At 42.4% G+C, this 23,388-nt stretch overlaps 1 protein-coding gene across 4 annotated transcripts in view; it reads right to left on the reverse strand.

Moving 5' to 3' along the window:
• Positions 1-23,388, reverse strand: part of PPP4R4 (protein phosphatase 4 regulatory subunit 4) — a 108,616-nt gene that overhangs the window by 34,012 nt on the left and 51,216 nt on the right. For all 4 annotated transcript variants that reach the window (XM_039537868.1, XM_039537871.1, XM_039537869.1 and 1 more), the window contains 5 exons: positions 22,510-22,583; positions 21,853-21,959; positions 13,810-13,917; positions 8,178-8,299; positions 3-125 (listed from right to left, as the gene is read on the reverse strand). In XM_039537868.1, coding sequence (XP_039393802.1) covers positions 3-125; positions 8,178-8,299; positions 13,810-13,917; positions 21,853-21,959; positions 22,510-22,583 — 534 coding nt within the window. The remainder of the gene's footprint in view (positions 1-2; positions 126-8,177; positions 8,300-13,809; positions 13,918-21,852; positions 21,960-22,509; positions 22,584-23,388) is intronic.

A 23,388-nucleotide genomic window follows, 5' to 3' on the forward strand; every position in this document is an offset into this window, starting at 1 on the left:
ACCATATAGTCCATTACATAGTTTCCCTAAATGGAAAGACAAAGAAACAAGAATCGATTCATCCACTTTGAAGGATTTTTCACAGAATGATTTCACTAAAGGGAGAACAGTTTGACTTCTGTCATCTGAAAAACAAAACAATTGTGTAAAGTTAGATGTTCGTGTTCAATCACTTGAAGAGGAGCATATGTCCCTTTCATGATAAAAATGTCAAGGTCCTTTAAAGTGCAGCTGGGATTCTTGTTTAGCTGACACCCATATTTTAATTAAGTAAGAGTCTGAGTGAAATCTATTTATTTTAATGTACAAGCTTTTGAGGCCTCTATGGGTCACCCCCCTTTTCTAGGGAAGGCCCCTCATCTGTACAGGATGGGACAACAAAAGCTCTCCGTGAACAGGCTCTGACCTGCAGTCTGTGGGTAAGTGAAGAAGCATACCCATCTTCTCCTCCACCAATACACCTAGTAGCCAAGAGATAAGAGGGAGAAGATATACGGTGAGCAAGAGGATAAAGGGAGAGCTTGTCAAGGTGGGACAGGGTGAGTTCTGCTACCTTGGATCTCAAGGTCAGCTAGAAATGAAGCTTTTCAACCTACTGAGCTCCCTCCTATTTATCTGCAGGGCTGTGCATAACCTCTGACCACTCTTTAACCCCTCCAACAGCCAAAACAGCTGTTGCAGCAATAGTAAGTAAAAAACTTCAAACAGAAGGGAGAAATTGATAGTCTCAACAGTTTGAAAATAAATCTACTACTGTATCCAATGGTACAAATCATAGAATCATAGAAGATTAGGGTTGCAAGAGACCTCAGGAGGTCATCTAGTCCAATCTCCTGCTCAAAGCAGGACCAACGCCAACTAAATCATCCCAACCAGGGCTTTGTCAAGCTCGGCCTTGAAAACCTCTAAGGATGGAGATTTCACCCCCCCACTCCGAGGTAACCCATTCCAACAAATGCTATCTGTTAAACAATCCAATTGCATTCATTGGTATTCTCCCCAAACTATCTGCTTTTAGTTATGCAGCTTTCCATATGGTTTTACATGTTGATTATTTTGATAATTCGTCATCAACTCCTTGTTAAGTAAATATTTGCTCCTCTCTTATGTACCAGGAAGGTGCAGTAAAGTCAGAAAAACAGGAGTGGGAGTGGGAGCTGTTGTGCAAAATACAGGGCTGCTAATGAAGATAAACAATTGAACAGCTCTGAAGAATATTACTATATACAGTACTAACTGGTAAATAATGAACAGTGACTATAACAACTGCTGCATCACACAGACATGTTAGGATACTTTTGCATACTCTCTATGGGCCAGGTTTCTGGTCCACTTTGATCTTTTGTACCTCTTTGATGGTGAAAAAGCAGTGGAGATTATCTGCAACTGTAGAGCCAGTGTAGCTGGCTCCTATTGCTTTCCTTAACCCCAGCAATCTTCAGTATAGGGAACATGGCTGAAAACAGTGCACTTCAATTATCCAAGATGTTCCCATGGAGACAACGCCAATTGTTGCCGGCTAGAATACGTGTAATTCAAGCCTCTCCAGCTTCTGCTGAGGCAAAGCTGGGAAGAGAATCATGGATGCATAACTGGGCTCCCACATTGAGCCAAATGAACTTAACAGAGAATCTGGCTCAACTTTCCTAAAGATACAGGATCACATACCCATACATTGTGAGAAGCCTGAAGTTTGGCAGTGCTGACTGGAAGAAAAGCGTGCTACAGCTTGGAAAGAATATTGCATTTAAAATATCATTTCAATATTCTTTTCAACAATGTCTTTCCTGAAAAGCTGAAATATGAACACTGTGACACTATGTGCCCCAAAGAGACACTCTGCACCCCATATTCACCATTGGTGATAGAATCATAGAATGTAGGGGTTGGAAGGGACCTCAGGAGATCATCTAGTCCAACCCCCTGCTCAAAGCAGGACCAATCCCCAGACCCCTAAATGGCCCCCTCAGAGATTGAGCTCACAACCCTGAGTTTAGCAGGCCAATGTTCAAACCATTGAGCTATCTCCCCACAATATAATCATATGTTCTGTACAAAGTATGTCTTGTGAGGTATCATTTTAAAAGTCTTAATTTGTTGAACATTAATATCCTGTTAAGTTGTATGTGCTATCATTGTTTATGAAGTTTCACTATGTATGTGCCACTGAAACACGTGAGGTTGGGAACACCCACAAGAAGCCTTTCAGGTACAACCATAAAAGGCCAAACAACATTGATGGCCCATAGAGAAGAATACAAACACTCACAAGGATTACCCCAGGAACTGTGAACAATGGAAATCTCTCAGAGACAGCACTACACAATGGGAACTGTTTGACTCAGATCACGGCAAAATATCTTTCCAGCAAGATGGAAGAATCTATAAAAAGGGGAATTGACATGACCACTGGGCCTCACTGCCCATACAACACAACACCTGGAAACACCAAGGAACGGAGACTGAACTGGGGGAGCAGGGTCCCAGGCAGGAAAGAAGGAAGCTTGCCTGTGTATGGAAGCTTGGTGGACTGTTTGTACTATCTAACAGGGTGAGACACTGCTTGATTCAAATCCTGTCCAGTTTAAAGAACTCAGATTGTGTTTTTGATTTACTTGTGGTAATCTACTTTGATCTGTTTGCTATTACTTATAAATCACTTAAAATCTATCTTTCTGTAGTTAATAAATCTGTTTTCTATTTTACCTAAAACAGTGTGGTTTGCTTGAAGTGCTTGGGGAATCTACTCAGGAACAGGGGCTGGGGCATTGTCCTCTTCACATCAAGGAAGGGACGGACTGGGTAATAAATTTATACTGGTCAGGCTTTTGACCAGGGCAAGACAGTACAGCTCTGGGGTCCTAGGCTAGGGAGCTGTGAGGAATTGGCTGCAGCCTCTCTATTGTTGTTTCATGCAGTCAATGGCCAAAGCCTTCATGTAACCGCAGCTGGGTGTTTCCCTGCCTGTGTGAGTGTCTGTGTGAGTACAAGTCCTGGAGGGGATTGTAGCTTGTCACAGCATCACGGAGTAAGAGGAAGCCAGGCTAATGAGACAGAGGACTCAGTATCCCAGTTCCAGGTTGCACCACAGGGGGAAACCCATCACAAACACATGCTAAAGGGCCATACAAAACACCTGCATTAATTCTGTAACCAGAAGAAAAAGATTTTCACAGTGCCAAGCATCTACAGATCTAAGCGATGTCAACAGGCGCTGCTGATCCTCAACACTTAAAATCAATGCCAGTGTATACAGTGCTGTGTATCTATATCATGCTTTATAAAGCACAGAACAAGACTTGGTATTGCTTCAATAATTTACCTAGTGTATCTGCCATACATGAGAATAAGATCATATGTCAAAAATTGTTATGCTCATTTACAGCTATAAATGGTGCATCCTTGGACCAACCTGGCTCCTTCATCCCAGAGAGAATTCCACCAGCATAGGTGCTGGAACTAACGGTGTGGGGGAGTGCTGCAGCACCCCTTGGCTTGAAGTGATTTTCATTAAAGACAGGGTTTACAGTTTGATTCAATGGCTCTCAGCACTCCCACTATACAAATTGTTCCAGCACCTCTGTCCACCAGTCAAGGTCAGATTTCATTTTCATCAGACACTCTATAGGAGTGCCATCAGCAGAGGCTGCCGAGACAATGGTGCTGATTCAGTATGTCCGTCAGCCACTCTGGACACTTCCTGCCTGCCAGGCAAGCACCACCTACTTTTAGAGTGTACTGATTTGTTGCATGGTCCCCTGACAGACAGAAGATTGCAAGTATTTGTGCCACTGCAATCCCCCCAATCTTAATCAGACTTTCTGTCAGCACAGACCCTGGACTGAACCTAGTCAATGGTCTCATTTTTTCTCACTGTTACATCAGTGCAAGCTTTAGAATGTACTTTGAGTAATGGAGAGGAAGCAGGGGAGAGAGAACAAAATAAAATTCTAGAAACAAAATAGAGACTTTGATCCTCTTATTGCAATGGAAGTGTGGTAGTTGTTTATGGGAATCACTTTTCTACAGGTGAGTACAGGCTGTAAGTATTTGAAAAAAGTGTCTGGTACTCGTGAGGGAGATGAAAGGCAAGATATTCCTAATGCCCATCTCCCCCCAACACACACCTCACCCCATACAGTCCTCCATTCTACCCAATCCACACACAGGCTCCCAAATGTATAACTATCCACCGGCCCCCACTTATCCTGACAGCACACACACACATCCCATCAGACCTGACATACATCACTCCAGCCCCAAACACCTCACCCTTATCGGCCACAACCCCCAACATTCTCCACTCACCCCCAACTCCATCAGCCCTCCATCATCTCTCACTCATCCCAACTCTTACCCCACCATCCCTCAACATCTCTAACTTTCCCCCAAACTCTCATCCCACAGCCCACCAATTCTCATCCCCAATCCTTCACCCACCACCCCAGGGACCTTTTTGGCCACTCACTGACACCCCACCATCCCAGCACTCCATTCCTGTCCTGGACTAGGCTGGCTCCTCCTGATCCTGACTGCTCAGCTCCACTTGCTCCACACTTACACAGCCACATGTAACCCACACATGCTGCTCAGGTTTGGTGCAGCTGGGCCAAACTTCAGTGAAGGGCATTGTGACACAGACTGGAAAGGGTCACAGAGCTGCTCAAGTTTGGCTGGCTACTCCTCTGTCAGGACAGAGGGGCAGCTATGCCATATTTAAGTGAGTGGCATTGCACTACAGCACCGTTAATTTTTTTTGCTCTGTTTGTCGGGGTCCTCCTCAAATGGAGGGTGCACATTGGTTTATCTGGGCCTGGCCATGAATCATCTTGCACAAAATTGGGCTTGATAATCTTAAACTAGCCCTCCAGTTAGCCTTTGGCTGAAATTTGTAAGATCTGGAAAGGACCCTGGTCATGGCCAGAATAGAGCCAGGGTGGGGGAGAGCCAGCAAAGCCACTTAGCAGCATAGCAGTGTTTTTAATTAAATAAGAAGCATCCTAGAAAGTAAGTTCCCATAAGTATTATTCATCTAGCTGCTTTAATTACTGTAACTGAATGGGCATTATTGTTCCTTACATTTTATGTTAGGGAGTGCAATAATTCATGTCGTTTCCAAATAGAGACTAGGATCTGTGGTTTGGCATAATAAAAGTTGTGGTTTTGTGTGAGAGGCCCTAACCTATGACTGAGCTATTGAAGTCCTCAAATCGTGGTTTAAACACTTCAAAGTGCAGTGAATCCTCCAGCAAGTGACCCATGTCCCACACTGCAGAGGAAGGTGAAAATTCCACACGGCCTCTGCCAATCTGCCCTGGAGGACCCAAATATGGCGATCAGCTAAACCCTGAGCATGTAGGCAAGACTCACCAGCCAGACACCCAGGAAAGAATTCACTGTTGTAACTCAGATCCCACCCCATCTAACATCCCATCACAGGTTATTGGGTATATTTACCACTAACAGTCAAAGATCAATTAATTGCCAAAATTAGGCTATCCCATTATACCATCCCCTTCATAAACTTATCAAGCATAGTCTTGAAGCCAGATATGTCTTTTGCCCCCACTGCTCCCTTTGGAAGGCTGTTCCAGAACTTCACTCCTCTGATTGTTAGAAACCTCCATCTAATTTCAAGTCTAAACTTCCTGATGGCCAGTTTATATCCATTTGTTCTTGTGCCCACACTGGTACTGAACTTAAATAATTCCTCTCCCTCCCTGGTATTTATCCCTCTTATATATTTATAGAGAGCAGTCATATCTCCCCTCAGCCTTCTTTTGGCTAGGCTAAACAAGCCAAGCTCTTTGAGTCTCCTCTTGTAAGACAGGTTTTCCATTCTTCAGATGATCCTAGTAGCCCTTCTCTGTACCTGTTCCAGTTTGAATTCATTCTTCTTAAACATGGGAGACCAGAACTGCACACAGTATTCCAGATGAGGTCTCTCACCAGTGCCTTGTATAATGGTGGTACTAACACCTCCTTATCTCTACTGGAAATACCTCGCCTGATGCATCCCAAGACTGCATTAGCTTTTTTCATGGCCATATCACATTGGCGGCTCATAGTCCTGTGATCAACCAATACTCTGAGGTCCTTCTCCTCTTCTGTTACTTCCAACTGATGAGTCCCCAGCTTGTAACAAAAATTCTTGTTATTAATCCCTAAATGCATGACCTTGCACTTTTCACTATTAAATTTCATCCTATTACTATTATTCCAGTTTACAAGGTCATCCAGATCTTCCTGTATGATATCCTAGTCCTTCTCTGTATTGGCAATACCTCCCAGCTTTCTGTCATCCGCAAACTTTATTAGTACATTCCCATTTTTTGTGGAAAGGTCAGTAATAAAATGATTAAATAAGATTGGTTCCAAAACCGATCCCTTAGGAACTCCACTAGTAACCTCCCTCCAACCTGACAGTTCACCTTTCAGTATGACCCGTTGTAGTCTCCCCTACAACCAGTTCCTTATCCATCTTTCTATTTTCATATTGATTCCCATCTTTTCCAATTTAGCTAATAATTCCCCATGTGGAACCGTATCAAATGCCTTACTGAAATCGAGGTAAATTAGATCCACTTAATTTCCTTTGCCTAAGAAATCTGTTACCTTCTCAAAGAAGGAAATCAGGTTGGTTTGGCACGATCTACCTTTTGTAAAACTGTGTTGTATTTTGTCCCAATTACCATTGACCTCAATGTCCTTAAACTACTTTCTCCTTCAAAAAATTTTCTAAGACCTTGCATACTACAGATGTCAAACTAACAGACCTGTAGTTACCCGGATCACTTTTTTTTCCCTTTCTTAAAAATAGGAACTATGTTAGCAATTCTCCAGTCATACGGTTGTTGAACCTTCCTTTTTCTTTTGAAAAGTATAATTTGATTGTATATTTTTGAAGACAGAAAAATGAATTCTTCAATCAGCTGTTTTCTTTTCAAGACAAAGGTTAGCAAACACTAAAAGAGTAGCAGATTGTCACTGCTGGGTTCCATCTCACTGCCACAGGGAATGAAAGGGAACTCAGGAAAGGCTGCACCTGCTACATTCTTTATGCCCTCCTACAGGAGCACAAGATGGCACAGGCACAGCCCCAACAGACACTGCTAGTCAAAAGACTGATCTCATTGCACATGAAGTGCATTCACATCTACAGTAGGATCCACACTGACACATATTTGAAGAGGAACACTTGACTGTGATTTGGTACAAAAATCCATCTGTATCAACATTTGATGTGCCACTTTCCCCATGCAGCAAAATCAAATGTCTTGTCTTCACATTCCAGTTCTGTACAACTCTGCCACTGTCTACACATCTCAGCTCCTCCCTTTTTTACTCCTTCTACCTGATCTTCTCTCTACTTAATATCCCTTTTAAATCTCCCTATTTTCATCTTTTGCCTTTCCTTACTAGCCTTTATTCCTTGAATTCACTCCTTTACATTGTGTACCAAATGACTTCCCTGACCTCATTGAAGTTCCTCCTAAAACATACTATTTCTGGTGAATGAGAGGTCATCAATAACAGAAGTGAGTTTAAGGAAAAAATTAAATAATATGCCTACACCATTTTGAACCCATTATCTGTATTACATACCCAACCTGTATTATCTAATTTAGGGCCAGATACTCATGGCGAGTAGTATCTCATTCCTCAAATTCTTCCAATGCAATTAGTGGGAGCACTCAAAAAGTAAGGTATTAGCCAACATGAGTAAGGATATCAGAATCTGACCCTAACAACGTAAGCTCCTGGGGCAAGGACTATGTATTTCTCCAGGTTTTGCACAGTGTTGAGCGCATTTATGGAATTAAATTAATAACGATAATTATCCAACATTCCTATCAGATGCTCTGAAGATTTTATTGAGCCATTTTATACCCCCCAACACAGCATTAGATAATAAGGTGCGACAGCAGGCTCACTCCTACTTGAAAGTTAAGGTGCCCAAAATCAACCAGGGCAAGGACCATGCAAAAAGAAAGGAACAAAGTTTTAAATAAAACAAAGTCAGAGACTAAATCCTAATGACATGGACAGAACATGGAAATTAAAGCATAATTTTATCATCATCTACACAATGAAAACAATGAAATACAATCAGACAGATTCTATAATCCAGAAAAACTGCTGCAGAGTTGGGCTCAGTAGTTCTAAACTGACCTTACCTGCATCAAACATTTCAAGCAGATTAACTAAAGTCTCAAATGCTGCAAGACGCACACTGCTGCCTTCATCTCTCGCTAGTTCTACTAATTCAGGAAGCACTACATTTTTTGTTAGTTCTGTCCTGCAAAGCAAGCAAAATGGTTAGGGAAGACAAATAATAAAACAATGTTTACATAGCATCAAACCCAACATAACTTTGTCCTGAAGGCTGTATAGTTACTCTTCAATTTCCTAATTAGGAAAAACTGAAAAAAGCTGCAGGAAAACAAAACAAAGTAAAAAACAAAACACAACAACCTCCGGAGATTTTGTAGCCAGCTAAAAACTGACTGAAGTTTAAAATACAAATCATACCCTCTCATGATTAAAGAAAATTACTTAGCTTATCTCAAATAACAGATTTTTCCAGATTGCACTGTATGTCCAAACAGCAAAGAGTTATGATGATTTAATATGGGTCACACAGAAGAGTTCTCTGCAAGAGTATTCAGAAACTCTCACTGCTACAAAAGAGCAAGGTCTTAAATATAAATGACAAAATATGAGCCATGACTACTGAAGATGCATGGGAATAACTTGTCCTCACTACATAAGATGGCACAGGCCAAAGGTAAGCCCTTCTATATGGAAGGCCTGCTGCCATTATCTGGAGGAGTTGTGAGGCTGCCTGACTGGCTGACCCAACATCAGTGTTGGGTTCTTCAAAGTCAGTTCTAGGGAAGTGAGGGAAGGGGATTCTTCTTTCCCAGTTGCTAACAATATCTGTTGAAGGTAGTCTCGGCAACTTCAGTCTCAACATCTGCTATGGATTGCTCTGTGAAGGGCTGGAATGAGATTTTGATCTCTCATCAATTTGAACATTGAAGAAGGAGAGACATTTTCATGGCATGGAATTTCATGGAATTAGATAATCTGTACAGAAAGATGAGGTAGTATGAGCAAAATGGAAGAGATCCATTTCCTTGCACAATGACACTAAAGTGGGGGTAGTCAACATCATTTGGTATGCCTGGGAAATTGTTTATGATTATGAAATAGTGAGCATCAGTACATAGTAAAGAAAAGGAATGATGTCATGCATGGCTGCAATATTTACATAAATGCAATGATATATCTTGTTAGCAGTGCCTTGATTCCACTACTTCTTAAGCCATAAACACAGATCACTGCTACAGTTTACTCTCCGTAAATACACACACTCTTAACTAGATCCTGTGAGATTAAAGATGACGACAACTGAAGTCATGTCTACAATACATCTTATATCGGCATTATTTATGTTGCTCAGAGGTGTGAATAAACAACCAACCAGAGCAACATAAGTTACATTGACATAATCAGTGTGGTCAGCACTATGTCGGTGGAAGAGCTTCTCCTGCCAACATAGCTATCCTCTAGACATGCCAAACCTGCAAAAAAATAACAAACAAACAAACAAACAAAAAAACCCCCAGAAATTGGGCTTCTTTTTGGCTTAATTGGCTTGAGAGTTGTTTTTTGGCTAGTTTTTGGCTTGTAGCTTGTTGCAGCTTGTTGCTTCTTTTTTTTTTTTGATCGGCTCCTGGCAAGCAGGGGCAAGGGTAAGCAAGCAGGGGCAAGAAGGGGAGAGCGTGTCGGGGTGCACAGTGGGCCCATCACAGTCCCAGACTGCAAGCCGGGGGGATTTAGTCACATAAAGTGTTGTGGTTCTTAGGGACTGGCTTGGTTTGGCCTTGTTTTGAAATGAGATTAGCTTGATTTTTGGCTTATTGTGAAAGTTGGGGTGCTTATTTACTGTGTGAAAGTTGGCAACTGTGCTATCCTCATTCGCAGGGGCTGGAGCAGTTAAGCGAACAGGAGAGTTCTCTCCCATCGGCTTACAGGCGCTACATTAGAGAGCTTACAGTGTAGTCTAAGTCATGGAGAAAGCAGGAGAGGGGACCAGGAAGAGATACTCTTAGACATAGAGCACAGCTTACGGATACAGATACACAAGCAACAAAGGAGGTGGGGGAAGAGAGAAAGAAACAACTGTTCAACAGCTGATAATTATTTATTAAATGTTTTTCCTTCTTTATTAAACTGCCTTTGTGCAGACTGTTAGCCACTAGTGACGCTGTTATCTCTTACCAATTGGCTTTGGTGTAGAATCTATCACTTTATGCAAACTTCAGTTTTTCCATTTATAGTGTATTTGTTCCTGCTTGGGCTAAAAATGAGACCACAAGATGATGAACTTTTCTTCATTTCCTTTCTCAGAGTATGATTTTGTAATACAAGAGCAAGCCATTTTTGATAAAAAGAGAACAGCATTTTTCCTTCTTCAGCCTTGTATCGGCCTTGAACTTTTTTTGTGAGGGAAGAGAAGATAAAGGTCCATATTTTCCTTCTCTCCTTTTCATCAGGACCTATTATAGCTAACTTGGATTTAAAAGAAAAGAATGGAAATAAATCTTCTACACTCTTCCATATATCCTCCTACTTTTTTAGGTCACTTTATAGGAGCCACTTTTCGCTTCCACAAAAAAGTCATTAGCAACTTTATTTTTTGCCTCCTCTCTATAGGTTGTCACAGCAAATGAGAGATTCTGAGAGCGTGATATAGCCACTGTAGTGTCATACATTTTAATAAATAAAACAGATTATTTGATGGACTTTGTTACATGTTGCCATGTAACCTCCTTTCCACACATATCATAAATCAGAATTCATTTTACTGATATTATATTGGATTATTTTATAATCCACCCTCCCACAAAGGAAATAACATTTTACAATAGTGTGTGTTACTTATACGTTATTGTCAACACCAAATGCATCATAATGGCATCCTACCTGCTGATGGAGCCAAAGAAATTCAGTGAGAAAATTACTGGAAACAATAGATTGAATCCCAAAGGAAAGAAATATCAACAAACAGGTGGAAGAGTGCATTAAGAAGGAAATAAGTGAACATATGGTGAGGAGTGGGGGGTAAAAATGCATTCCAAATGAAACCCAGGAAGGCAGGCAGGAAGAGAGAAAATGAAATCACAAGCTGATGGGGAACAGGAAGAAAGCTGAAACAGACATTTCCAAAATGTGTTTCTGTGGATTTCCATTTTGGAAACATTAAAGATATATTTAATTTTCGACAAAGATTTAAAACAAATATGACAACTAGAAAAAAGAATCAGTTGTTTATAAATTTGTGATAAAACCATGTCATTTCCAAAAGATGATGCCGCTACCAATGTGTTGTACCAATCCGTACATTTTCCATGCAATTTTTACTCTTAATAGATATACATATATTGATATATAACATAATCAGAGTGGACTATAATAAAATGATCTTAAAATTTACATTCGGTATTGAGATAAACAAAGTGGGTAAGGTAATATTTTTTACTGGACCAACTTCTATTGGCAGAAGAGACAAGGTTCAAGCTTAATAGAGCTTTTCTTCAGGTCTGGAAAAGGTAAGTAGAGTGTCATAGCAAAATACAAGTTAGGATAGATTGTTAAGCATAAACCATTAATGCTTGTTGCAAGAAACCACTTAAAAATTAAGTGACCAATTAATGCTTGAAAGCTTATCTTTTCCACCAGCAGAAGCTGGTCCAATAAAATATATTAAAACAATATTTATTTTAATATAAAACATTGTAACTACTTACTTATGCTAAACTGTCTTTTGAGGTGGAGGGTGGTAAGGGGATAACACAGGACCTGATCACTTAAGCAAGTGAGTAATTTGAATAAGCTCAATGTCTTCTAAAGTTACTCATGTGCTTAAATGTTTGCAGGACAAAGCCCTTGCACAGCAACTATTCAAAGCACTTCTAGTTAATTTTATTTCCTATCTCAAATAAAAGGTAACTGGCAAATCAATCTGGCAGTCCCTTTACTGCATGGTTTTATTGAAATAGTGTTAATTTAACCATCCTACTAATACTTATCTTTTGCTTTAACCGCTTAGTAGTTACACAGCCCAGTTCATCACACCCAACTTCAAAAGGGTTAAAGACACAAAGAAGAATCATTCCCACACACGTTGGTACTCCAAAAAAAACAAAAACAAACTGCATTTGTACAGTACCTTTCAAAGATAGGCTTTAATTTCATCCCCTCCCTTAGTGCTGTTCATATATTTTAATGCCAAAAGGGACCATTTATGATCATCTAGTCCTGGGGTGAGCAAACTTTTTGGTCCAAGGGCCACATCTGGGTGGGGAAATTGCATGTAGGTCCATCAATGTATTGCTGGGACAGGGGGTTATGGTGTGGGAAGGAGTTAGAAGTGTGGGAGGGGGTGCGGTGTGCTGGAAGGGGCTCAGGGCAAGGGGCTGGGGTGCAGGAGGGGATGCAGAGTGCAGGAGGGGGCTCAAGACAGGAGGATAGGGGGCTCAGGGCAGGGAGTTAGGGTTCAGGGTGCAGGAGGGGTTCAGGGTGTGGGCTCCAGCCCGGCACCACTTACCTCAAGCAGCTCCGAGGTGGCAGCAGCGCACAGCAGGGCTAAGGCAGGCTCCCTACCTGCCCTGGCCCCGCACCACTTCCGGAAGTGGCCAGCCTGTCCAGCAGTGGCTCCTAGGGGGCGGAGGGGGGGGGGAAGGCGGCTCCACCACACACTGCCCTTGCCTGTGGGTACCATCCCCGAAGCTCCCACTGGCCACGGTTCTCCTTTCCTGGTCAATGGGAGCTGTGGGGGGTGGTGCCTGCAGGCAAGGGCAGTGCACAGAGCCCTCTGCCCTCGCCCCGGGGCCACAGGGACTTGGTGCCGGCTGCGGCTAGGAGCCACACGGGGCCAGGACAGGCAGGGGGCCTGCCTTAGCCCTGCTGCACCATGGGGCTGGCAATCCTGTGAGACGGATTGAAAGCGCTGATGGGCCAGATCTGGCCTGAGGGCTGTAGTTTGCCCTCCCCTGATCTCATATGACCCCTCTCTGCATAACAAAAGCCAGCGAAACTCACCCAGTAACTTGTGCATCAAGCCCATAATGTTATGTACTGTTCATAACTCCTAGACAAGAACCGAGGGGGAGACAGCTACATCTGTGTTTATGATAGGAATTTCAGAGGGTAAAAAAATTAATCTTTGTGGCCCTGATTCTGTGGTACCTTATATGGTGTATGATCAAGACAAGACACTATAAGTTTTAACTTGTCTATAAGTTCAACAGAGCCTTCTCTAGTGCTATATTTATAACTTTAAAAAAATGCAGCTTTCAAGCTTATATAAACAGCTGCCACAGAATTCACATTTACTATAAGTAATCAAAACATGTTTATCATCCTTTTGCATAGAGTGGCAGTTAGTTTTAAGAAATATGGACTCCTTCCAGATTGTCTTCCATCTTTGTGTACCTACACATTAAACAACTGATATCAGCTGAATCTTCCCATTGATTTCAAGGGGCTTTGAATTAGACCCTTTTCAGAAAAATGTTTTTTGTTCACATGGCAGTTACAAAAATATATTCCTGAATTACATAAAGCATAAGTGGGTGAAAGCTGTGGACAATTAATTGAGAGACTGCAATACGCCTTGAATATCAAATAATTTAACATGCAGGGATACACGTTTTAAATTTTGAAGAGTTTTTAGATTACTACTAAATACTTGAGAGCTATATTTTACATTTTGTAGTACATTTTTCAAGTTATACTCACCCTATTCCTTGAGCTATATGTTCCAGTTGCCGACACATGCAGGATCGAACTTCATATTCTACATCTTGGCAGAGCGATTTTACCAGTGGAAGAATTTCCCTTTTAATGCTAAAAAATTGAACATTTTAAATTAATATGAAAAACTAAGTATGTGTAAACTCTATTTAATGAGCACATCTGATTCTAAATGGTTCACAGTAATCTTAACTTGACCCTTCATACAGCAACATTTCATATTTATAACCTTTATGAGCAGGTGTTGTAGGGCAGGGTGATAAAGTACAACTGACAATTCTGAAGCTTATAATTATAAATAGTATAGAATTTTACAGCATATTTTTATAACTAAACTAAAATACAAAATGGAATTTTCACAGAAGAGTATTATCCATATTCACTGCAGTTTGTTAATATTTCATTTGAAGGATTTTCAAACCTTTGAAAACATTGTTTAAGTATAGTGTTACTTTTAATAATAACCAACTTCAGTACAATATTTGGACAGCTGCTGTATGAATACATATATATTGTATAAATTGAAATGAAAGTCCTAGTTATGTTTGTCATCATCAGCTGCTTGCAAACATAACAAAATAGGAATTTTAATGTAAATGGCTGTTTTATAAAATTAAAAACTAGGGTGCAAATAACTTAAGTCCACTAATCCAGACATTAGACTGATCTGTTCCAGTATCCAGTAAATCAAACAAGACCCTCCAAATCAGCATTTATACACTTTGTTGTTGGCCAGTCCTCTATTACATTCTAACAGATTCTGCTACAGCATACAGACAGCTCTTTCCTAAAAAAATACAGTCCACACAATGTGAATGGACTCAACAGGATAGCATTATCCCAACTGTGGGCGCGAAACACAGAAGCTTAATTTGTAAGATAAACAGGGTTTTTTAAATTTGTTTTTGCAGATCCATCAATCTAATCTGAAGGGACTATTGAGCAGTTCACCCCATTTGCCAACCACTTGTCCTGTCCATAATAAAACATGGCTGTTAAGATATTCTAAGACCTACCAAGTGCAGAGTCGAAGGAATGGATTTCCAAAATATCAGAATAACTGGTTTGTGCAGCTATGTCTTCCATCTCTTTCACTCTTTAAGGTGGAAGAGGCCCCAATGAAGTAGGAATAAGTGCACACTGGACCTCTGTTGCAAGACCTGACCTACATAGTCCTGGATGCTCTTTGGCCCTTCTTTGGAGGAGGTTTCAAACAGCAGAATTTATAATTTAAAAAATTCTTATTTTAGTCCAGATAGAATTTAAGGACTCTTGAAAAACTTCTTAGAATACAGAAGGACAGGGACTCTCCAGGCTGATATGGAAACCTTGTGCCCACTTTGGGAAGAAAATCTTGAAGATGAACTTGTCTTTATGCAAGGTGAGGTCCAAGTCATCCTGTGGTTGCACAGCATCTAACATTAACAGGGCATCAATCCTGAGTGGGACCTTGGACACTATCACAATACAGACAATAAAATAAAATAAAAAAAGGAGACCTGCTCAAGGGTTTCTAGTATCCAAGCTCTTCTAGCCAAGAAAGTATTTCCAAGAAGGGATGTTTGAAATGGAATAAATTGAAATAGAACAATTCCGTTTAGTCTTCAGAAAGGTTACAATCAAAGTCAGATTTCTGGAAACAATAAGAAGTCTAACACTAGATAGACTCTATTCATGAATATTGTAATTATTATTTAAAACAGCAACATAGATATTCATAGCACTATACAAACACATACATTACAAAGGCCTGGTCTACACTAGGCGTTTAAATCGGTTTTAGGAGCGTAAAACCGATTTAACGCCACAACCGTCCACACTAGGAGGCACCTTATATCGATTTTAATGGCTCTTTAAATCGGTTTCTGTACTCCTGCCCGACGAGAGGAGTAGCGCTAATATCGGTATTAACATATCGGAATAGGGTTAGTGTGGCCGCAATCGACGGTATTGGCCTCCGGGAGCTATCCCACAGTGCACCACTGACCGCTCTGGACAGCATTCTCAACTCGGATGCACTGGCCAGGTAGACAGGAAAAGCCCCGCAAACTTTTGAAATTCATTTCCTGCTTCGACAGCGTGGAGAGCTCATCATCACAGGTGACCACGCACAGCTCATCAGCACAGTTAACAATGCTGTCTCCTGAGAATCGAAAAAGAGCCCCAGCATGGACCGCTCGGGAGGTAATGGATCTGATCGCTATATGGGGAGATGATTCAGTGCTAACAGAACTGCGTTCCAAAAGACGAAATGAAAAAGTATTTGAAAGAATTTCTAAGACGGATAAAGGCCACAGCAGGGACTCCGTGCAGTGCAGAGTGAAAGTTAAGGAGCTCAGACAAGCCTACCAGAAAACCAAAGAAGCAAACGGAAGGTCTGGGGCAGGTCGAAAAACATGCCGCTTCTATGCTGAGCTGCACGCAATTTTAGGGGGCTGCGCCACAAGTACCCCACCCCTGACCGTGGATTCCGAGGTGGGGGTTGTAATCTCTGCCATGTCTGAGGATTATGCAGACGGGGAAGATGAAGAGGAAGAAGAAGAGGAAGACCTCGCAGAGAGCACACAGCACTCCGTGAACCCCAGCAGCCAGGAGCTTTTTATCACCCTGACGGAATTACCCTGCTCCCAGCCCTCACAAGCAACTATTCCAGAGAATGACGCCCTGGAAGGGAGCTCTGGTGAGTGTACCTTTGCAAATAGCAAACAGTGTTTTTTAAGCAAGCCTTTTTTAATGATTGATTTGCCCTGAGGACTTGGGATACATTCGCAGACAGTATAGTTACTTAGAAAAGTTTGTTAACATGTCCGGGGATTGAGAGGAAATCCTCCAGGGACATCTCGATGAAGCGCTCCTGTAGGTACTCCAGAAGCCTTTGCAGAAGGTTTCTGGGCAAGGCATCCTTGTTCCGCCCACCATGGTAGGACACTTTACCATGCCATGCATGTAGCAAGTAATCAGGTATCATTGCGTGGCAAAGCATCGCAGCGTATGGTCCCGGGGACTGCTGGCATTCAAGAAGCATCCGCTCTTTATCTTGTTCTGTTATCCTCAGCAAAGTGATATCGTTCAGGATAACCTGGTTAAAAATCAGGAATTTAAGTAAGGGGGGTGGCCATTTTTCTACTGGTTTCGTGGAATGCAGCAGCTTAAAAAAGACACTTTCCTCCACGTAGCGGCGGGGAGGGGAGGAGTGAAATGCCGATGATCTTTTCTGTTTGGTCACCGTGGGTGGGGAGGGGAAGGTGGGTGATTAGCAGGGAGCTAGCGTGGTATTAGCCATGCGTTGGGGGGGAGGGGTAAATCACTGAGACAGTGGCTTACCATGGCTGCATGCAAGCTGAATTCTGATGCCTGGACCTGATGTGTCTGTGAGATCTGTAAACCCAGAGCTGCAAGCGGTCACTATTAAGATGAAAAATGCGACCTTGTAGGGAAATCACATGTGCTAGGTGAATAGTGATGTTCACTGTGAAACAGTATAACCATTGTTCTGTAAAATGTATCTTTCTAAATATTTATCTCCCTCATGCAGCTGCAAATTTTTCAACCATCCCTCCTCCATCCCAAAGGCTAGCACAGATAAGGCGGAGGAAAAAGAAGACGAGATGAGATGTTCTCGGATATTATGGAAGTTACACGCAATGAAAGAGCTCATCTGAATGAATGGAAGGACGTGGTTTCAAATTACAGGAAAGAGGCCAGTGAACGTGAGGACAGGAGGGACAACCGAGATGAGAGGTGGCGACAGGAAGACCGGCAGGAAAATCAGCGGTGGCGGCAGGAAGATCAGCGGTGGCGGGATGCAACTCTGGGGCTGCTGCGTGATCAAACTGACATGCTCCGGCGTCTTGTGGAGCTTCAGGAACGGCAGCAGGATCACAGAGTGCCGCTGCAGCCCCTGTATAACCACCCTCCCCCCTCACCATGTTCCTTAGCCTCCTCACCCAGACGTAAGAACGCGTGGGGAGGCTCTGCACCCGCCCACTCCACCCCTGTGGACAGCCCAACCAGAAGGATGCCGTTACTCTGAATTTTTTTAATGGCCTTCTCCATCCCTCCTTTCCTCCTCCCAAAGCACACCCTTACTTCTCTCCCTCGTTTTATAATGAATCAATAAAGAATTCATGCTTTTTAAATATAAGTGACTTTATTTGCATAAGTAAGCTGTACTCGAAGGGGGAGGGGGAGGTGCTTACAGGGACTGAGTCAATCAAGGGGGTTGGGTGTTCATCAACAAACACAGCAGTCACAGTGTACCCTGGCCATTGATGAAGCTCGTTTTCAAAGCTTCTCTGATGCGCACCGCTTCCTGGTGTGCTCTTCTAATCTCCCTGGTGTCTGGCTGCGCGTAATCAGCGGCCAGGTGATTTGCCTCAGCCTCCCACCCCGCCATAAAGGTCTCCCCTTACTCTCACAGAGATTATGGAGAATACAGCAAGCAGCAATAACATAGGGTACATTGTTGTGGCTGAGGTCTGAGCGAGTCAGTAATGTGCGCCAGCGAGCCTTTAAACGGCCAAATGCACATTCCAACACCATTCTGCACTTGCTCAGCCTGTAATTGAACAGATCCTGACCACTGTCCAGGCTGCCTGTGTATGGCTTCATGAGCCATGGCATCAAGGGGTAGGCTGGGTCCCCCAGGATAACGACAGGCATTTCAACATCCCCAACTGTTATTTTCTGGTCTGGGAAGTAAGTCCCTTGCTGCAGCCGTTTAAACAGAGTAGTGCTTCTGAATACGCGAGCGTCATGAACCCTCCCTGGCCATCCCACGTGGATGTTTGTGAAACGTCCCTTGTGAGCCACCAGTGCTTGCAGCACCATTGAAAAGTACCCTTCCGGTTTACGTACTGGGTGCCCTGGTGCTGCGGTGCCAAGATAGGGATATGGGTTCCATCTATCGCCCCACAGTTAGGGAATCCCATTGCAGCAAAGCCATCCACTATGGCCTGCACGTTTCCCAGAGTCACAACCTTTGTAGCAGCAGCTTAGTGATTGCTTTGGCTACTTGCATCACAGCAGCCCCACAGTAGATTTTCCAACTCCAAATTGATTCCCGACTGACCGGTAGCTGTCTGGCGTTGCAAGCTTCCACAGGGCTATCGCCACTCGCTTCTCTACTGTGAGGGCTGCTCTCATCTTGGTATTATGGCGTTTCAGGGCAGGGGCAAGCAAGTCACAAAGTTCCATGAAAGTGCCCTTACGCATGCGAAAGTTTCGCAGCCACTGGGAATCGTCCCACACCTGCAACACAATGCGGTCCCACCAGTCAGTGCTTGTTTCCCGGGCCCAAAATCGGCGTTCAATGGATAGAATCTGCCCCATTACCATCAGGATCTCCAAAGCGCAGGGGCCCGCGGTTTGAGAGAATTCTGTGTCCACGTCCTCATCACTGTCATCGCCGCGCTGCCGTATCCGCCTCTTACTCGCCTCGGTTCGAAGGTCCTGGTTCAGCATATACTGCACGAGAGTGCGCGAGGTGTTTAAAACATCCACGATTGCGGTATGGAGCTGAGCAGGGTCCATGCTTGCTGTGCTATGGCGTCTGCACGGTTCACCAAGCAAAGCAAAAAAGGCGCGAAACGGTTGTCTGCCGCTGTCAGGGAGGGAGGGGTGAGGCTGTACCCAGAACCACCCGCGACAATGATTTTTGCCCCATCAGGCACTGGGATCTCAACCCGGAAATGCCAAGGGGCGGGGGAGGCTGCGGGAACTATGGGATAGCTACGGGATAGCTACCCACAGTGCAACGCTCCAGAAATCGACGCTAGCCTCGGACCATGGACGCACACCACCGATTTAATGTGTTTAGTGTGGCCGCGCGCACTCGATTTTATAAAATCTGTTTTACAAAACCGGTTTATGCAAATTCGGAATAGTCCCGTAGTGTAGACGTACCCAAAGGCTTCAATCTTGCAAATTGATTATTTGCAGATTGACCCAGCATCCATACCAAGTCAACTATTATTAATGGTAATAAAAAATTTTGGTCATTCTGGAACCATAGGAGCTTCCCTCCCCTTCACGTAAGGATTCTGATGTCCAATTCTTTACTTGCAGCTGGAGTTATGAGCTGCTTTACTTGATCTTTCTAAGATTTCAGATTTCCAGGAATCAGATTTAGATCCTCTGTAAGCCACGGTCTGTGCATGCTTACAGTACGACAGAAAGCCCCATTCTGTTCTATGTACAAGTGAAGGTTCTTCTGAGGTTGGAAGTTTTCTCTATGGTTGCATCTAGTCTTCCAAATAACTTCATTTAACAGAACGAAATTAGGCATAATTTACAGCAGTTCACTTCAAGTACATCGCCACATGGCCCACTTGTTTACCTTTTATGGTATGCTAAGTTGTAACATCTTGGCTAGATTAAAAGCAGCCTCACAAAAAAAGGCCAAGGCCAATGCACACACTATTTAGATTTCCTTTTTCACGGAAAAAACAACAGCTTGGTAAAGGTAATCATTCCCATTTCTTTTACCCAGTCCTAACTGGCTCTGGTAAAATAAAAGTTTAGACCAGAAATCAGCCAATTGTCAAAGTATAAGTAGCCCTCCCAACTGCACAATCATCAGGTCATCACAAACTATGCTTAGTGTAGAACCTAAGCAGGAGTCAAAGGCCACCTTTATACATTCCACTCTTGGAGGAAGTGCAACTGCTGTGCTCTGCAACTATCCCCAAGAAAAGATTCCACCCACATCCCAGTGACAGGTACAGCAATGAGGGGTCACATAGAGTCAGCTATACCAACCTTATGCCATCTAAAAATTCCCCTACAACAGGGAACACTCAGCTGCCCACTTAAGCAAGTTTTATGTCGGAAGAGGTGGAGCAGGGGCGGGGCCTCATGGAAGGGGTGGAGTGGGGGCAGGGCCGGGGGCAGCGGGCTTTTGTACCTGTATATGAAAAGGTGTCAGTGTCAGTGCAGCCCTCGGGCCAATGTACTAGTGCTCATGTGGCCCTCGTGGTGATCTGAGTTTGAGATCCTTGCTGTAGAGGGACCTGGGGTCTGAAACTTGGCCCAGAATGGTAATCTCAAGGGAACCCTTTTCTTGAACCTGGAGACTCTGGGAGTCTGATAAGACCCTGAGAAGGCTCTGAGGACACTAATGTCTCAGCTAGACAATCCTGAGGCATGGTTATTAATATTGCCTGCACAGGAAAAGCTAGCTGAAAAGGGCCTATTTAATACAGGGCTGATTAAACTGATGGTAGAAGGTAAATAAGGTAGTATGGATGTTGTGGTGCAGATAGCTTCTAGGACTTCTACTCCTGTTAGGTATTTCTTGGTTCTGCACTGCTGTCCAAATCACTGACTTTCAGTCTTGGAAGTGGAGGAGATCAGGTCAACAGCAGTTGGCTACTGCTGTGTCCCCCATGCAGTTATGACAAGAAGAAAATCCCAAGCAAAGAATTCTGAAATCTGGCCACACAACTCAAAATTTAGAAACAAGATTTTGCCTTTAAGACAAGAGAGTTTTAAGTTTACTAATTCCTTTACTGGAGATTTTAAAATAGATTTTAATGAAATACATCAGGAAGGCTTGGAAGAGTCTGATTGCATGTGAGGAGACAGAATTAAACTGTCAGGCTCATCAGGAATGGGGATGCTCTCCTGTTGTTTTTGATAGGCACGCATGGTTATGCCTCCAAAAGCTGCAAGCAGGCTGAAAAAACATTTTTTAGATCTGTGGACCTTCCTACACAGAACGATAATCTGGAGAAATGACATGAAAAATGGTGCTCCCAAGGTAACCTCTTGACTGGGTCAAAGAATGTACACAGGGAAGTTGAAATCTGACGACAACAGCAATGTTTGAACATGCTGAGTACTGTGACCTACCTAATGAACATCGCTTATAGTTAATTAGTATTATGATGGATGGATCTGTAAGAACAAAAGCATTCAATTTTTGTACAATAGAGACAATTATGTAAATCTACTTCTTGTAATATTATCCACTGGCAAAGACATCATGATAAACATTAAATCTGAAACACATACACACAAACTACTCACATATGAGTTTCAAACTTGTTAGCTAATTTTCCCAATATTTTACAGCTAACTAAGCGAGACTGAAGTGTTTGGGAAAGCTGTGCCTTGGAAACAAGTGGATTCAGGATCTATATGGAAAAAATGAGAGGAAACATTTAACAGTAAAAAATGTATTCCTGTTGTTAAAAAGTCTAGAAGTACACAATACAAATGTCAATTACTTTTTCCACAAAATTAGGTTGTGATCATAATAATGCACACATTAAGACTACTAAGAACCTTGCATTTTAATATTAAGTGCCAACTATAGTAAATACAAAATGTATCTCAGCCCAAATTCTAGTTTATGATTCACATCACAGTTATAGCCATTACACCTTAGCAACATTACATCTATCTTCTTGTGTTTTTATTTAGAGAATAAATTCTATAAGCATATTTATAGATATTATTTGAGGAATTTTCACACAAAGGGTCCCTTGCTTGGAAAAACCCAGAGGAGGAGGAGGGAAAAGAAATAGTATGAATCTCTTCTTGCCAATTTTTCTCCAGGGATTCGTTACTCCTGTTGAAGCAAATAGGAATTGCAGGTACTCCAAGCTTTTGAAAATCAGATCATTATTCATAAAAATCTTTAATCTATTCTCCATTAATGTTTCCAGGAAAAAATAACATTACCTCATGTCTGATAGTTTCTTTTGGCAAGACTTCTATTACAGCAAGAAGAGTTTCTAGCCACGCATTACTGACACCTGTTAGACACAAATGGACTATATGTTATATTATAGGTCAAGTATCAGAGGGGTAGCCGTGTTAGTCTGGATCTGTAAAAGCAGCAGAGCGTCCTGTGGCACCTTATAGACTAACAGACGTTTTGGAGCATGAGCTTTCGCGGGTGAATACCCACTTCGTTGGATGCATGTAGCCACTACATGCATCCGACGAAGTGGGTATTCACCCACGAAAGCTCATGCTCCAAAACGTCTGTTAGTCTATAAGGTGCCACAGGACTCTTTGCTGCTATTATAGGTCAGTTATATGAAACAACTTCTGATTTGGTGCAGTCAGCTCTTCAATGAACTATACTTCTAAATGACATAGTTACATTCCAAAATAGTTACACACTTCTATCTGTTTGCATATATTTCATTAGAAAAGCAGGTTTTGCCTGCATTTTGGGGAGGGGAGAATTATTCTATTACTTGGTTTTGGACAACTGTTTGAAGATGACAGTTTCCTCCACTTAGAAATAACATGCTATTTTCTTTAATTTACTTATGTAACACTTTCTATTTTTGCTGCAAGAGTCATTTTTTATTTTTCCTGTATTAAGAAAATAATTTTCAAGAAGTTAAAAGAAAGTCTTAACATTATGAAGAAAATACTGTAGTCCGTACTTGTGCTTGCTTAGGCACAGATTCCAATTAATCCACTGGAAGTTTAGACTAAGGACCGCAGGATTTCATGCACCAAACAGAAATGTATGTATTTGTTTTATTCAAATTGAAGGAAACTTTCAGCAAAATAACAGTCTGCAGGAAGGTCAATATATAGAAA

The sequence above is a fragment of the Mauremys reevesii genome, linkage group 4 (assembly GCF_016161935.1).
Source record: "Mauremys reevesii isolate NIE-2019 linkage group 4, ASM1616193v1, whole genome shotgun sequence".
Taxonomy (NCBI): Eukaryota; Metazoa; Chordata; order Testudines; family Geoemydidae; genus Mauremys; species Mauremys reevesii.